The sequence below is a fragment of the Salvelinus namaycush genome, chromosome 13 (genome assembly GCF_016432855.1).
Source record: "Salvelinus namaycush isolate Seneca chromosome 13, SaNama_1.0, whole genome shotgun sequence".
Lineage (NCBI taxonomy): Eukaryota > Metazoa > Chordata > Actinopteri > Salmoniformes > Salmonidae > Salvelinus > Salvelinus namaycush.
In genome coordinates this window covers 11,713,336-11,731,947 of record NC_052319.1, presented here as the reverse complement: position 1 = coordinate 11,731,947, position 18,612 = coordinate 11,713,336, and the positions used below count along the sequence as shown (strand labels likewise).

The window sequence follows — 18,612 nt, the reverse complement described above, 5'->3', positions numbered from 1 at the left end:
CGTGGGATCTGACCTCACCTCCTGACCTCAACCCCTCCTTCACCTAATCCACAGATGTCCATCTGTCTCCCCTATATCAACACGTTTGTCACGCCCTGACCTTAGTTATCTATGTTTTCTTTGTTATTTTGGTTAGGTCAGGGTGTGACGAGGGTGGGTATGCTTGTTTTTGTAGATCTAGGGTTTTTTGTAAGTCTAGGTAATTGTAGGTCTATGGTGGCCTGAATCGGTTCCCAATCAGAGGCAGCTGTTTATCGTTGTCTCTGATTGGGGATCCTATTTAGGTTGCCATTTTCCCTTTTGGTTTTGTGGGTTCTTGTCTATGTGTAGTTGCCTGTTAGCACTCTTTGTATAGCTTCGCGGTTCGTTTGTTGTTTTGTTAGTTTTGTTCAGTGTATAGAGAATGTACGCATACCACGCTGCGCCTTGGTCTCCTCCCTACGACGGCCGTGACAACGTTACTCTCCTCCCGTCCACCGAACACATTCCAAATCCATCTGTCTTTCTACAGGGAACCATTCTTCTTGTCTATCATTTATTTAATAGCTCAATGTTCAAAACGTCGAATCCAACAGTCCCTCCTCTTGAACAATGGCATCCTAATGTTCAATTTATATAAAATTGAAATTACTAATAAATGGATAAACAATGACAATAAAACATGAATTTTAAAAAAACTAACAAATTATTATAAAACATGAATTAAACAAACTAACAAATGGACAAACAATGAACAAACATTCACTGCGAGGTTTACAAATTCAGAGACTTATGGCCTCTGTACTATGATCACACAATTCTATTTCCATCTGTCATCACACTACAAAATGCCATTCCAGTTGAATCTGCGGTCTCGTTCTATGTCAGATGGACCGCTTGAGTTTCTCCACTTCCCCCTTCTGGTTCCTAAGAGAGTAATAGCACAAGACTTGGAAAGCAATGAAAAAACATAAAACATAACAGTATTAACAATGTGATAAGCTATGCATAATTATATATGCATGAAAACCAAAGTCTGAAACCCTGACAATTCCCACTCTCTCTTCACCTGATTCTATGCCTCCCGGATACTTTCCTGCAGGCTTCCACAAAAATGAAAGCTCTAAAAAGCTTCCTCATGCTTTCCCCCAGTCTTCCCCTTTAGGCCCCAGGTTCCGAGACGTGTTCCCAAGTCATGTCATTTTCACTTTGTTCCCCATCTCCTCCCTTTCACCTGATAGGCACGTCACATGATAATGCAAGTGTGTATCCCTAATCAACATTACATCCTCTCGATGTAACTCAGCACTGTATATGCTTTCACATCAATGCCTTCAACATTTTGTTCAGAGTACAATTACCCCTCTATCCTCTATCATATGATGCATTAACCAATAAAGCAGCTAACCCAACCCAACTATGATGTTTAAAGTAGCTCTCAGACCCAACCCATCTGTATGTCTTACAGTGGAATCTAGTCTCTCTCTCTCTCTCACTCCGCTTCCTCTGTCATGGGGTCTTCACTCACCCAATATGCAGCTGTACCTTACTTCACATGAGAACTATGCACCCCCCAAGGAGAGAAATGACGATCTTTACCACTGCAGGTACTGTACGGAGTGTGTGTCCCAAACCAACGCTGTCCCAACACCCCCGCCTGGTGTCTCTTGATGTACACTCAATCTCCAGAATTCAGCCCGTGCCCTTGGTTATATCTCTGCTTTCACCTGAGGATTTACACACTGCAACACATGGGTCTTTTCCTGACAACATCATTTGTGACATTTGAATAACCGCATCCCCTGTCCTCCCATCGGTCCCCCAGTTACCAGTAACCAATCCATATGACATGAGTCAACAAACTGATATCCCATTAATGCTACTAAAATAACCACTGCTACTACCAACATGGCCCTTGACTAAAGTCTCACAATACCCCTCATTTGCGCAGTAGTCCAATTCCATGCTATCAATATAGCATCGTTCGCTACTAATACTGCTCCTTCAGTTACTGTCCCTACAGCAACTGCCGTGAGAATACCTCCTGCATGTAATCTGTCACATGTTCGGAGGCTGTTAGAAATTGGAGAAAGATTTATGACTTGGGAATAATATCCAACCTAACAAAACTCTGAGTCACAGGTGTCCTGAAGGTTTACCATAGTGTCTGAAATGCCACCAATATCTCTTCTACTCTCACCATGATCTAGGTATGTGTAATGTTCAACTAAATCCCCATTTTGTGTACAGTTAGCTGCTCTCCCTCTTCTATGATCTATCTCCTGTAACAATATACAGTCTCTGAGAATGATACTCCTCTATCATTACATATAACCCATAACACACTATACTCCTAATGCATTTTCTACAGTTATAAACATACTAACACATTCTCAAATCACTTAGTCACTATACATCATTCCCTCCTCTGGAACAATGAACACCCTCATGTTCCACAAAACCTAAAAACATATTGACTTGAAAAGAAAAGAGAAACAAAGTACATGTTTAATAACTTAGCACCACTCATTGATGCGATGTACCATAAAAATTCTGAATACAGGGTAAAACAAAAGAGAACAAAAACTTTCATGGTTGTCCCACACTTTCATCCAGTGATTCCCCTAACAAACCACCTCCTCTCAGGATGATACTTAGAGATAAGGTTCTAGAGACTCTCTCGGCCAAATAAATGTTAGCAGTGCCCCCACCCCTCATCGCTTTTTAGCAATTCTCGCTTTATCCCAATCACAACTAAAACATTTTATAAATTATCCAAATATAACTCTTCTCATTAGAGCCCCCCTTTGTTCCTGTTTTCCTGTCCTGAGTGGGCTGGTAATGAAAGATCAGTATCTCAATGCATTCTTAGTCTAAATAGTTAGCAGGGCGTATACCACCACCCCCCTTTCCTTCACCCGGCACTTATCATTCTAGCGTGTCTTCTTCAGATATCTTTTACAGTTCATTTTCCCAACGGCACCTGTAACTTTTGCCCGTCACATTTCATGGCCCTTGATAATGTCCCGATTTGAATATCCGAGTAGATACTTCCGTTTCTCCCACGTACACGAGTCTCTCACCTGAGCTTGTTCTCTCTCCACGCTCACTCCACACGCGCTCTCAGCACCCCGGCCCTGGTTTATGGCTCGGACTCAGATAGGAGTGGTAAAAGTCACTGTCTCTCATCGCACGCCTTTGTCGCTCTTTCTTCAGCCGGGTAGGGAGGGTTTTGAGGTTTACACACACTGTCTATGGTCAAATTATTCCTACCATGCATTAAGACACGATCTGACGTCACCTTCCATGATAACCTCAAAAAAGCACAGATCATAACAACAGTTAAGTTCATTACAATCTGTTTCAGGAAACCAGACAAACATTGACTATATGACGAATTATGACATTAACCTTTTCTTAATAACATCTCTAAAACAAATGTCAAACAGCATAACATACTGTTACTGCTAAAACCATTTTCTAAATTAGTCCATACTCCCTTATTCTACTGGCGACCTCTAGGAAGAGTTACCAGATTATGAAGTTAGCACCCTAACCCCTCGCAGAATTCCCACTCCAGGATCCCAATCTGGTGATATTTGTATCAAAACAAAAACACAACATGAAATCAGCAATACATATGTCACAATCCATTTGAAGTAACTGTCATCCCTTATTAACATATATTTTCCTTTCTATATGCAAACTGAACACAGTACCACTGTATAAGTACCCCAAAGACCAGGACCTCAGGGAACTGGTAATTTTCCCCTTTCAAACACGTGATTTAAAAAAAAACATGTTAAATCAAAAATAAACAAATTCGAATAACTAATCAATTTAGAATTACAGCTCTTTATAACTCCCTACAAATATAATAATAATCTCCTAAAGTAATGGTACAATTTGGATAGAGAATGGTGTTTCTCAGGAATTTTATAATGAAATCCTCCTGTTCTGTTCATTTCTAATGAGGTTGATCTTTCCCCATTAGGAATTTTTAGTATACAGGGCTTTCGACACCATTAAAATGTTTCCTCTCCCTTTCTTTCCCTGAAACCATGTAAATACCTCTTCAAAACATTTCCATCCTCCTGCAGACCCAATTTAACTGAATTGAAAAGATCGCATCCAGTAAATCCCACAACACGACGACAGTGTCTCTCCACCGAGTCTAACGATTCACTGGTCTCCTTTTCCCCATGATTCTCCATAACCACCACACCACATCAAAAAATTAAAAGTTTGTTTTAGGTTTGGTAACCCCTATACTAATTCCTCGTGACCCGAGTTAATTTTAGGTTAGATAACCCCTATACTAATTCCTCGTGACCCCTCCACCCTTTCGTCCATTCTAGAATCCTATTCCAGAATAAGACGACATCAAACGTAAATTTATGTCAAAATAAAGCCACATAAAATGTATCATGATTTAAAAAATAAACCCCCAGGCCTTCTGAGTTTGTGAGGAGTGTTTGACCATATAATTTAAATGTGTTACCTTTAGAATCCATTCCCCTGGTATTTCACCTAGAATCTTCAACCCAAAATACGTGTCAAATTCCCTGTGGCAAATTTAGTCAATTTCTCATCATCCGCAATATTTACATGTGGTTCTCTAATTCTTTCTCTCACCAAGGCCGCCCGCCGCCTTAGCCATTTCGTCTGCTTTACGATTACCTATGGCAATTCTATCTGTACGACTATTATGAGGTTCACATTTTACCACTGTTAATTTACTGGTTAACTGACATGCTGCTAATAATGCCTCTACCTCCAGACCATTTTTTTATTGGTGTTCCTGTTGCTGTTAACATGCCCCGTAGTGACCACAATGTACCGAAATCATGAACTACTCCAAATGCATACCACACACAGCGTACCCCGTTACTCTCTTCCCTTCTGTGCTCATGTAACTAGAGCCATCTATATACAATATTTTTCCCGATTCCAATGCCATCTTTTGCAAATCAGACCTAGGTTTTGGAGTACTCTGATTGTGGTGACATGTATGCGATTCACCCTCCCCATGCAATGGCATTAACGACGCAGGATTTAAAGCACCAATCTTATGAAATTGAAAATGTTCCCCATCTAACGTTAACTTCCAGTTTGTCCATCTTGCACTAGTAACATGTTGTGCTTTTGTGCTGTCCACTATGGTTGCTACTGCGTGTGTAACATACAAATCTACTTTTTGACCCATTGTAATGGAAGCCGTGTTATGCAACAACATTTCTGTCGCCTGCACTGGCCTAAGGTACGATGGCATTCCTCTTGGCCCTCTTAATTTTTGCGTAACCATCGCGCTACAATGTTTTTCCTGTTCATGAACAACATTTTTCTAAAGATAATTTTCGTCCACACTGTAAGTGTCTCAGCAATTTCAGAGAATGACAAATTAAAATGTCTAACTAAATTGAAAACTCCTAAAGTTTTCCTGAGCGTGCGAGGAGTATTTGGCCGTGCCAAAGAACGCATTGTTTCTACCCGATCCCGGGTAATGTGTATCTTGCTCTTAGAAATCGAAACCCCTAAATATGTTACCTCTTGCTTTGCTAGTTGTGCTTTGTCATATGATGCTTTATGACCCTGTTCCGCCAAATTGTCTACCAATGTGGTGCGGTCTCGCATATGAGTTTCTTCGTCTTTTGACACTAATAACAAATCATCCACGTATTGTACTAACACAGAGCCTACAATTGATACCCTTTTAATGATTGTTTCAATGCAAAATGATACCAAGTGGGACTTTTTGTAAATCCCATCGGTACTCTACTAAAAGTTAGGTAAAACGTGATCTCATACGTCCTCCATCACATAGAAACTGTAATCTCTATGAACCACTTGTCGATCGAACAGAGACTATACGCCGCTAGGTGAAAGTTCCATTCTTGCTAATCTCAAAACGATTAGTTTGAAAAAGATGCAAACTCTTGTATAGCGGCATTTCCTTCTCGTGCAGTAGGTGCCAGTATTGCTTTACACTCATTCTTGCAATGCCCGACAGTCCCACATCTATAACAGGAAGCTATCCCCTTACGCTTTGATGTCTTTTCGCTAAATTCCTTAGTCTTAACTTGGCCATTGAAACTATAGGTGGTGATTTTCTCTATGGCCCTATTAACCCCTCGCACATCTGCAAGGTGAGCGGAGTTAAATTCCACTCTCAAAACATCGTCTTGAATTAAATCTACCACCCGCCCAATTACCATTTTGATCACAGGGTTCAAACCGGGTTTATCGTGATGAATTTTTGTTGATATAATGCTGACATCAAAACGCTGGTATATTGGGCTTTTGATTCTGTTTTTTTGTTTTTATGCCAAGTCATAATTGCCTCCCTGAATTCTTTATTAAATTTGAATTCTCCGTCAGCAGGAAAATGTTGTCCAATTTTATCTAATTTGTTTTAAAAAATTCCATATTCCAGCCGAATTGGTAGAATGCTTGTGCGCTTCTTTCAGCGCCTCCATGGCGTTATTAAACTCTGCTAGCTCTATATTACAGGGAGAAACTGGTCTTTTTGTCACCATATCAATAGCTATTATTCCCTAAACACTCCAGACAGTGTTCAGGATATTTTAGATTTCTTCACTCCCGTCTATAATACACACCTTTTATTAACTATTTTCTAAGATAGTACTACACACTTCCCCGGATAATAATTAATTGATCCCGGCACCTAATACCTTGTATTAGAACCGATACCATAGCGTATGGGAATTTATTACTGGAGAATACAGATTACTTCATGGCTTTGTGCCGTATATCCTCCAATATCCCTATTATTGATAACACACATCACCAAAATGATTCACACTTGTCTTCCTATTAATCTGCCATGATTCACCACCCCAACAGGGCACACAACTAACCTCCCATTCACACAAACACACTTTTATGGCTACTACAACTAGGCTCTCACCCCATTATAGGTATGCAGAGAACCAACCCCGCCGGGATTTACCCCCTAGGACTCACCCTTCGCAGGTTCCAGCCTGCGCGGGCTTACCTTCCGGGACTCACCCTATATTTATAGTAGTCACAGGTATTAACCCACTGGGATTTACTATTGACTTTATAGTACTAGCAGGAACCAACCCACTAGGGATTTACCCCCTAGGACTTCCCCTCCAGGTACCAGCCTGTATGAATTTACTTTCCGGGCTTTACCATTTACAATAAAGCTACGACCGGTCGTTACACAATGGGCTTATATAATTAAACTCAGGCTCTCCAGGTCTGTATCCCATAATTAGTTCAGCCAACGATTCTCATCTCCTCAAGATGTCAAAATGAGTGGAAACAAATATAGGAACTAGCCTACCTTGTCTGTTGCCAGCTCTGCGCCACTGATCTGGACTCTTTGGTTTGACTACAAATCGTGGTGAACCCTGTTCGCAGCGCCATCTGTTAGGTTCTTATTTTTCAGAGTAAATAACTCACGGACTCTAGAGAAGCTTTAACCAAGTTTAATTCTGCCCAAAGGTTCTGTACAGCTGTAATTCAGACAACCCAACATTTCTCCCATCACAGATATATATATCCCACTTAAGACACTCCTCCTTCTCTCCAATCCTTACATCTTATGGTTCTACAGGAAAAGAGTAACAGGATACTAAACCCTTATTTCTCCCTTCAGGGGATCTGACCTCACCTCCTGACCTCAACCCCTCCTTCACCTAATCCACAGATGTCCATCTGTCTCCCCTATATCAACACGTTGCTCTCCTCCCGTCCACCCAACACATTCCAAATCCATCTGTCTTTCTACAGGGAACCATTCTTCTTCTCTATCATTTATTTAATATCTCAATGTTCAAAACGTCGAATCCAACAGTAGATACATATTGAGTTCTATCTGTCAAGTACTTTTTAAACCAGTTACATACAGCCTGGTCTAGGCCAATTGAGGAAAGCCTCTCAATTAGCAGTGTGTAATCAACAGTATCAAAAGCCTTTGACAGGTCAATGAAGAGGGCAGCAAAATGTTGCCTTTAATCCAAAGAGTTATCATTTATAACTAGAGATGCAGCAGAGATAGTGCTATGACCTGGTCTAACACGCGAATGATGTACATTTAGAATAAGATCTTAGCTGAGAATTAATCAAGGATTCTAATATTTTAGCTAGGCAGGAAAGTTTAGAAATACCATAGGGAGACAATTATTTAGGTCACAAGGGTCACCACCTTTGTGAAGGCGGAGTACATGGGCCACCTTCCAAATCTTGGGGCTAGTACCAGATATAATCCTCAGGTAAAACATATGGGTTAATGATTCAGCAATCAGGGGGGCAGAGATCTGCAGCAGAAATGGATCAAGCATATCAGCCCCAGTCGATTTGTTTTTACATCAATCTTAAACAAGGCGTCTAGCACATCACAGGTAGTAAATGGTTGAAATGAAAACAAAGATTCACTGGAAGTTGACGGGTTTAACGTTGAGTCAGCTCGATGCTGGCAGAGGGAAGAGCAGTCAAATAAACACTCAGATATAGCACCAATAGCATCCGCCATGGCAGCATGGGGGCAGTAAATCCCAGCAACAAATACATGTGTATTCTGGTTTATGGACACATCTACAACCAGGAGCTCAAATTTCTTGGGAAGAGAAATATTTAAAGATTGGGACGCCATGAAATTCAATTCTACATATATGGCCACTCCTCCCCCTTTTTGTAATCTTTCACATCTAAATAGATTATAATAATTTCCTTCAATTTCTTTTATCAGAGACAACCATTGAATATTTAATGTATAGCCTAATGTTTCGAGAGAAAGAAAGGGACAACAGAAAGAGGAGTGTGTATTTCAGTCTGGGCGTTCCAAAGGCTCCTGCTACATCAGACAAACGTGATTAAAGTTCATTATCAGCCTGTCATTTGTTTCGAATCACAAAAGAGCTGCTCTTACCCACACCAGCATTAATCAATGTACACCACACGCATTAGCACTGTGTCTAGCAGAGATAACACCTGAGTTAGCCTGACTACGACCCACTACTTCATTATTTGTTTATTTATTTGTATCCCATTAGCTTTTGCAGAAGCAGCAGCTACTCTTCCTGGGGTCCACAAAAAAAACAATACAGGACAAGTAACAAAACACTGATACACTGATAGACAAGGGCAGTCACGCAAATGTTTAATTACAACTATATACAAACAATGCAACAACAAAAATAATACAAACAACACAACAACAAAATAGTTGTGTGTTAAATGGATAACAATAGTTTTTCCACCTCTCCCACCTCTCCCACACTAACTTGACACTAACTTGACTAAATTCAAACAGCAATCCTTATCTTTCATTATTAGATCTTTTATACAAAAATATGATGGTTCACTGTTGAATGTTGTCATTTCACTTCTGGATTAGTTAATCATTAATTAATCATTGAAATGATTGGCAATATCAAATGCTTGTCACACCCTGGCCTCTGTTATATTGATTTTCTTTATTAGTTTAGTTAGGTCAGGGTGTGACATGGGGGATGTTTGTGTGTTTTGTCTAGTTTAGGGTGTGTGTATTGTTTAGGGGGTTTTGTAGTAGGTATGGGGTAGTGTTCAGTGTAGGTGTTTAGGAAAGTCTATGGTTCCCTGATTTGGTTCTCAATCAGAGACAGCTGTTTATTGTTGTCTCTGATTGGGAGCCATATTTAAGGCAGCCATAGGCTTTAGGTGTTTGTGGGTAATTGTCTATGTTGTACGTTTGTAGCTTGTGTTTGCACTTACGTCTATAGCTTCACGATCGTTTGTTGTTTTGTTTTGTAAAAGTGTTCGTTTTCGTGTTTCGTCATCTTTAATAAAAGAAGATGTCTTCATATCCCGCTGCGCCTTGGTCCGCTTATTATGACGATCGTGACAATGCTTTTATCATGAATGACCCATCAACTTCAATGGACAATGGAGATTATTTGGTTTTCTGCCTATGATATCATTTAAGATACTCCAAAATATTTTTCCCGTTGTGTTTTATGTCATTTATCTTGGTTTGGTAATATTGTTTCTTCATCCTTTTGTTAAGTTTAGTCACAAAAGTTCTCAATTTACAGTATGTCAACCAAACAGCTGAGCAGCCTGACTTGTTTGCCACCTTTTGCATAAAATCGAGCTCTCTGTTAACATCACACACACTATCAAGCATTGCACACATATTATCCAAATACTGACTGTTAGCACTTGGTGGCCTATAGCAGCACCCCAAAAGAAGAGGATTTAAATGAGGCAGGTGAACTTGCAACCACAACACTTCAACAACATTCGACATGAGATCCTCTCCAAGCTTTACAGGAACATGGCTCTGAACCTATACAGCAACACCTCTCCCATAGGCATTCCTGTCTTTTCTGTAGATGTTATATCCTCGTATTGCTGTATCATCAAAGGAATGATCTAAGTGAGTTTCAGAGATGGCCAGTATATGAATGTCATCCGATGTTAGCAAGTTATTTATTTCATGAACCTTAATTCTAAGGCTACATATATGAATATGAGCTATTCTTAGCCCTTTCCTGGGTAGCTTATCGGAAATAGAAATAATATATTTAAAAAGTTCAATAAAAATGAAAACATTGTTTGGCTAATAGAGTCAGTCAATCAGGCACTTGTGAGTGTGTGCTGTTGAGCTGAAGCTAGTGACCCGGAAGCTTGGGAGGGAACATGGTGAATGAGCTTGTCGCAGCGGATGTAAGCAATGTCCCAACACTCTCTGGTAGCTTTCAGAGTTGGGATAAGTTATTTCCGCCTCTGGCGCAAATCTTCAGAGAAGTCCTCGTTGAGGAAGATGTTGGTTCCTCTCAAGTTCTTTGGCTCTCTCCAAAAATGCCATCTTGTCCTTGAACCTTAGGAACTTGACCTACGTCCCACTATGACATAGAAAACTATGTTGTCTCCTGAAACACTAGCTAGGCAAATCAATTACAAACACAAGGAACAACACACAGCAGCTTTACACCAAAAGATTAATAGTGTTCTATTGTAGTGGTTGGTTGGTTTAGTGATTACCAGGCTCCTATGCTCTGACCCACATGTGAACTTGTAAAGAATGTGTGTTTCCCTCCCTTGCCAGATGTGTGCAATGACAAATGGGACTGCGAGAAGCCCCAAAACTACCTGGATGAGTCAGCACAATTGCAGGACCTGAGGGGCGGGGATGACGACACCAGTGAAATCACATACGGAGAGGTGGAGCAGCGCTTAGATCAGCTCCAAGAGCACTTAAACAGGTAGGCCTGTACTGCACTTAAACAGGTAGGCCTGTACTGCACTTAAACAGGTAGGCCTGTACTGCACTCCTTTGGCCATCTCTGACCTTTACAATGCAATGTCTAACATTCATGGAAATCTAGCTGCAATCCAGGTACAAAGGCCAGTAAACAGATGTGATTTCATAAAGCTCTTGTTTTTCTATTCTGTTTCATGGAGACAATGGAAATTCAGAATTAACATAAAAAAGTCAATTGTTGTTACTGTTGCATTTTGTGAATCCGTCTGGCCCTGCGGCACCTCATGACTGAAATCTATGAATCCCAAATAGACAAGTCACCCAGATTGTGTCTGAAAGTTGTTATTATACCATACGAAAAATAACAGCACACACTCTCCAACGAATACAAATTCAAACAACATCACAACAAAACTTGTTCCGTGTGCAGTGTTACATTTGAATCCCCATTATTTCCTGAAGCAGAGAGGAGAGATAACAACACCTGCACCAGCAGGCTGCCGAGAGCAGACAGACAAACAGGTTGAGAGGAGAGATAACAACACCTGCACCAGCAGGCTGCCGAGAGCAGACAGACAAACAGGTTGAGAGGAGAGATAACAACACCTGCACCAGCAGGCTGCCGAGAGCAGACAGTCAAACAGGTTGAGAGGAGAGATAACAACACCTGCACCAGCAGGCTGCCGAGAGCAGACAGTCAAACAGGTTGAGAGGAGAGATAAAAACACCTGCACCAGCAGGCTGCCGAGAGCAGACAGTCAAACAGGGTGAGAGGAGAGATAACAACACCTGCACCAGCAGGCTGCCGAGAGCAGACAGACAAACAGGTTGAGAGGAGAGATAACAACACCTGCACCAGCAGGCTGCCGAGAGCAGACAGACAAACAGGTTGAGAGGAGAGATAACAACACCTGCACCAGCAGGCTGCCGAGAGCAGACAGACAAACAGGTTGAGAGGAGAGATAACAACACCTGCACCAGCAGGCTGCCGAGAGCAGACAGACAAACAGGGTGAGAGGAGAGATAACAACACCTGCACCAGCAGGCTGCCGAGAGCAGACAGACAAACAGGGTGAGAGGAGAGATAACAACACCTGCACCAGCAGGCTGCCGAGAGCAGACAGACAAACAGGTTGAGAGGAGAGATAACAACACCTGCACCAGCAGGCTGCCGAGAGCAGACAGTCAAACAGGTTGAGAGGAGAGATAACAACACCTGCACCAGCAGGCTGCCGAGAGCAGACAGGCAAACAGCAGGTGGTAGTTTTAGCAGGAATAATCACAAAGAATAGGAGACCTCAAATTAAATGTTATTTGTCACATCAAATCGAATCAAATTTAATTGAATTTGTCACATGCGCCAAATACAACCTTACCGTGAAATGTTTACTTACAAGCCCTTAACCAACAATGGAGTTTTAAGAAAAATAAGAGTTTTGAAAAATATTTACAAAATAAGCTAAAGTAAAAAATAAAAGAGAACCAATAAAATAACAATAACGAGGATATATACAGAGGGTACTGGTACCGAGTCAATGTGCGGGGGTACAGGTTAGTCGAGGTAATTGAGGTAATATGTACATGTACTGTAGGTAGGAGTAAAGTTACTATGCATAGATAACAGATAATAAACAGTGAGTAGCAGTAGCATAAAAGAAGAGAGGGGGGAGGTGGGGTCAATGCAAATTGCCCGGGTAGCCATTTGATTACCTGTTCAGAATTCTTATTGCTTGGGTGTAGGAGCTGTTAAGAAGCCTTTTGGACCTAGACTTGGCGCTCCGGTACCGCTTGCCATGCGGTAGCAGAGAGAACAGTCTATGACTAGGGTGGCTGGAGTCTTGGACAATTTTTAGGGCCTTCCTCTAACACCCCAGTGATGTACTGGGCCGTACGCACTACCCTCTGTAGCGCCTTACGGTCTGACGCCGAGCAGTTGCCATACCAGGCGATGATGCAACCAGTGAGGATGCTCTCGATGGTGCAGCTGTATAACTTTTTGATGACCTGAGGACACATGCCAAATCTTTTCAGTCTCCTGAGGGGGAATAGGCGTTGTCGTGCCCTCTTCACGACTGTCTTGGTGTGTTAAGACCATAAAAGTTTGTTTGTGATGTGGACACCAAAGAACTTGACGCTCTCAACCTGCTCTACTACAGCCCTGTCGATGAGAATGAGGGCATGCTCGGCCCTCCTTTTCCTTCAGTCCCTGATCATCACCTTTGTCTTGATCACGTTGAGAGAGAGGTTGTTGTCCTGGCACCACACTTCCAGGTCTCTGACCTCCTCCCATGATTCGTAAACAACAGGTGTAGACTAACAATGAAATGCTTACTAACGGCCCTTCACAACACTGAAGAGAGAGAAAATAATATAGAAATAATAGATAAATAAAACACGTAATAATAAATACACAATGAGTATTGATAACTTTGCTTTTTACATGGTGTACCAGTACCGAGTCGATGTGCAGGGTTACAAGGTAATTGAGGTAGATACAGTATGTACAGTAGATATAACTAGAAACAAAGTGACAGATAATAAACAGTAGCAGCAGTGTATGTGATGAGTCAAAAAAGTTAGTACAAAAAGGTTGAATGCAGATAATCCAGGTAGCTATTAGGGCTCCCGAGTGGCGCAGCGGTCTACGGCACTGCATCTCAGTGCTAGAGGCGTCACTACAGACCCTGTTTCGATTCCAGGCTGTATTTCAACAGGCTGTGATTGGGAGTCCCATAGGGCGGCGCACAGCGTCGTCCGCGTTACGGTTTGGCCGGGGTAGGCCGTCATTGTAAATAAGAATTTGTTCGCAAGTGACTTGCCTAGTTAAATAAAGGTGAAATAAATAAAATGAAATAAAAATGAACTATTTAACTATTTGGCAGTTTTATGGCTTGGAGGTAGAAGCTGTTCAGGGTCCTGTTGGTTCCAGACGTGGTGCATTGGTACCGCTTGCCGTGCGGTAGCAGAGCGAACAGTCTCTGACTTGGGATACTGGATCATTTTTTAGGGCCTTCCTCTGACACCACCTGGTATAGAGGTCCTGGATGGCAGGGAGCTTGGCCCCAGTGATGTACTGGGCCGTACGCACTACCGTCTGTAGCGGCTTGCGGTCGGATTCCAAGCAGTTGCAATACCAAGCGGTGATCCAGCCAGTCAAGATGCTCAATGGTGCAGCTGTAGATCTTTTTGAGGATCTGAGTGCCCATGCCGAATCTTTTCAGCCTCCTGAGGGGGATAAGGAATTGTCGTGCCCTCTTCACGACTGTTTTGGTGTGTGTGGAACATGACACCTCCTTAGTGTTGTGGACACCGAGCAACGACCCGCTCCACTACAGCCCCATCTATGTGAATGGGGCGTGCTCGGCCTTCTGTTTTATGTAGTCCCCGATCAGCTCTTATGTCTTGTTGATGTTGAGGTTGTTGTCCTGGCATCACACTGCCAGGTCTCTGACCTCCTTCCAAAAGGCTGTCTCATATTGGTGATCAGGCCTACCACAGTTGTGTCGTCGGCAAACCTATGATGGTGTTGGAGTCGTGCATGGCCATGCAGTTGTTGGTGAACTGGGAGTACAGCAGTGGACTAAACTCACACCCCTGAGGGGCCCCATGTTGACGGTCAGCATAGTAAATGTGATGTTGCCTACCCTCACCACCTGGGGGCAGCCCGTCAGGAAGTACAGGATCCAGTTGCAGAGGGAGCTGTTCAGTCCTAGGGTCTTTAGCTTAGTGATGAGCTTGGACGGAACTATGGTGTTGAACACTGAGCTGGATTCAATGAACAGCATTGTCAGATAGGTGTTCCGCTTGTCCAGGTGGGAAAGAGCCGTTTGAAGTGCAATAGAGATTGCGTCAACTGTGGATCTGTTGGGGCGGTGCGCGAATTGGAGTGGGTCCAGGGTATTTGGGATGATGGTGTTGATGTGAGCCATGACCAGCCTTTAAAAGCATTTCATGGCTACAGATGTGAGTGCTACGGTGCGATAGTAATGTAGACAGGTTACCTTGGCATTCTTGAGCACAGGGTCTATAGTGTTGTGCTTGAAACATGTAGGTATTACATAATGGGTCAAGGAGAGGTTGAAAATGTCCGTGAAGACACTTGGCAGCTGATCAGCAGGCTTGTGAATGTTAACCTGTTTAAAGGTCTTACTCACATCGGCTACGCAGAGGAGAGCGTGATCCCACAGTCGTCCGGAACAGCTAGTGCTCTCATTCATGGTTCAGTGTTTCTTGCCTCGAAGCGAGCATAGAAGGCATTTAGTTCATCTGGTAGGCTTGTGCCACTGGGCAGCTCGCGGCGGCTGAGTTTCACTTTGTAATCCGTGATAGTTTGCAAGCCCTGACACATCCAACGAGCATCAGAGCCGGAGTAGCAGGATTCGATCTTAGTCCTGTATTGACGCTTTGCCTGTTTGCGGATTCGTCGGAGGGCGTAGCAGGATTTCTTATAAGCGTCCAGATTAGTGTCCCACTCCTTGAAAGCTGCAGCTCTAGCCTTTAGCTCAGTGCGGGTGTCTCCTGTAATCCATGGCTTCTGATTGGGATATATACAGTATTCAAGGTCACTGTGGGGACAACATCGCCGATGCACTTATTCATGAAGGTGAGGATTGATGTGGTAAACTTATCAATACCATCGGATGAATCCCGGAACATTTTCTGTGCTCGCGAAACACTCCTGTAGCTTAGCATCCGCTTCATCGGACCACTTCTTTATTGAAGGTGTCACTGGTACTTCCTGTTTGTGTTTTGCAAGAATCAGGAGGATAGAGTTATGGTCAGATTTTCCAAATAAAGGGGGAGGGGGAGCTTTGTATGTGTTTGTGTGTGTGTCCTACTGAAGGTCTCCTCTTGAATCCGTGCGGTCCTATTTCCAAAGGAGACATTTTCCAGTGCACTCTCTGACCCTGGGTTTTACCCAACTATTAGTAGCTACCGTTTATGTGGTTTTCGCAGAATGTCTCTGCCATTTAGGCATTATTTCCGTGCTAGGCTAATGACCATCGGTCAGAGAAGTGGAGAGCAGTGCTAAAATAACGGACAACATGCCATTGTCTCCTCAAGTTCCACTAAACTCAACAAGGTTGGTTGTCTTTTATTTGAACGGCAGAAAATCCATCCTGTTTCTTTTGTATTTCCTGTATGTGTCAAGAGTCACGAACTGCTGAACAAATGATGAAGGCATTAGAGGCATTATACTAAGCATGTGCATAATGACACCATTTCTGATTGGCAGATGGCAGCTAAGGAATTAAATTGATTAATCAGCATCACCACAGATAATGCTCTGTGTTTAGCAGCAGGAGGATATCCATCCATTATTATTACAGGCAATGTGTGAGTGTGAGGTAGCTAGAAATCCCCTCCACAGACACTGTTACCCCACCCTTACTGAATATTCATTATGACTCCTACGAGAGAGAGAGAGAGATCATAAAACATGTTCCCAAGCCTTTTGATTTCATTGACAACCATGATGATACTGTAATGTAAACATAGATCACAAGCTCCCCCTAGTGCTAGAATTTGACATATTCAACGACTGTACAATAAAAACAAAACAGCGATAGCCTAGACGACTGTACAATAAAAACAAAACAGTGATAGCCTAGAGACAGTATAGTTGTTGATTTGTGTTAAGCTTATCTTTCCTTAGCCTCCAGTCCTTTATCCCTATAACCAATAGTAGAAGTTCATTTTCTGCCTTCCATCTGTGTTTGCAGGTTGGAGTCCCAGATGACATCAGATATTCAGACCATCCTGCAGCTCCTGCAGAGGCAGTCTACACTGGGACCTCCTGCCTATAGCACTGTGACTGCCAGTCCAGACTATCAAAGGCCTGCTGTTAGGGTTCAGCCAATCGCTGCTTTGACCAGCAGCCATTGCTTCAGCCATTCATCACCACAAGTACGTACTGAACTGTTGATTTCCACAGAACAAACAGACAATGGCAATCAAGGACCAAGACTTTTTAAAAATGGGATTGATATCATATTTGAAAAATTATGACTTACTCCAAGAGTTCTGCGATACTTTCTAATGGTGGAAACACACTTATGTTGAAATGTGTGTGTTTGCTCTTATTTATTTTACATTATCAGAGTCCTGAACTTAACTTGGAGAGGAGCCATCAGGAATTCAAAGACTCTGTGTCAGGCTTGGCTTATATGGATGATTCACCCAGAGAGGACAGCCTTACAGTACTACTTGTGCAAAGACACACATACAACAAACCCAACACAGGGCATCAGCATTCCAAATCTAGGCCAGTCTCAGACCCAGGGCCTCCAAGGTCATAGAGCTACACTACCAGTCAAAAGTTTTAGAACACCTACCCATTCAAGGGTTTTTCTTTATTTTTACTATTTTCTACATTGTAGAATAGTAATGAAGACATCAACACTATGAAATAACACATATGGAATCATGTAGTAACCAAAAAAAGTGTTAAACAAATCAAAATATAGTTTATAATTAAGATTCTTCAAATAGCCACCCTTTGCATTGATGACATATTTGCCCGCTCTTGGCATTCTCTCAACAGCTTCATGAGGTAGTCACCTGGAATGCATTTCAATTAACGGGTGTGCCTTAAAAGTTAATTGTGGAATTTCTTTCCCTCTTAATGCATTTGAGCCAATCAGTTGTGGTGTGACAAGGTAGGGGGGGTATACAGAAGATAGCCTATTTTGTAAAAGACCAAGTCCATATTATGGCAAGAACAGCTGAAATAAGCAAAGAGAAATTACAGTCCATCATTACTTTAAGACGTGAAGGTCAGTCAGTACGGAACATTTCAAGAACTTTGAAAGATTCTTTAAGTGCAGTCCCAAAAACCATCAAGCGCTATGATGAAACTGGCTCTCGTGAGGACCGTCACAGGATGGAAGACCCAGAGTCACCTCTGCTACAGAGGATAAGTTCATTAGAGTTACCAGCCTCAGAAATTGCAGCCCAAATAAATGCTTCACAGAGTTCAAGAAACAGACACATGTCAACATCAACTGTTCAGAGGAGACTGTGTGAATCAGGCCTTCATTGTCGAATTGCTGCAAAGAAACCAACACTAAAGGACACCAATAAGAAGAAGAGACTTGCTTGTGTCAAGAAACACAAGCAATGGACATTAGACCGGTGGAAATTTGTCCTTTGGTCTGGTGTCCAAATTTGAGATGTTTGGTTCCAACCAGTGTCTTTGTGAGACGCGGTGTGGGAGAACGGATGATCTCTCCATATGTATTTCCCACCTTAAAGCATGGAGGAGGAGGTGTTATGGTGTGGGGGTGCTTTGCTAGTGACACTGTGATTTATTTAGAATTCAAGGCACACTTAACCAGCATGGCTACCACAGAATTCTGCAGTGATATGCCATCTGGTTTGGACTTAATGGGACTATCATT

General features: G+C 42.3%; 1 protein-coding gene across 1 annotated transcript in view; it reads left to right on the top strand.

The window, feature by feature from the left end:
* Window positions 1–17,511, top strand: part of LOC120057764 (potassium voltage-gated channel subfamily H member 7-like) — a 107,048-nt gene extending 89,537 nt beyond the window's left edge. The window contains exons 14-16 of the mRNA XM_039006236.1: window positions 11,057–11,213; window positions 16,936–17,119; window positions 17,314–17,511. Coding sequence (XP_038862164.1) covers window positions 11,057–11,213; window positions 16,936–17,119; window positions 17,314–17,511 — 539 coding nt within the window. The remainder of the gene's footprint in view (window positions 1–11,056; window positions 11,214–16,935; window positions 17,120–17,313) is intronic.
* Window positions 17,512–18,612: the final 1,101 nt, after the last annotated feature.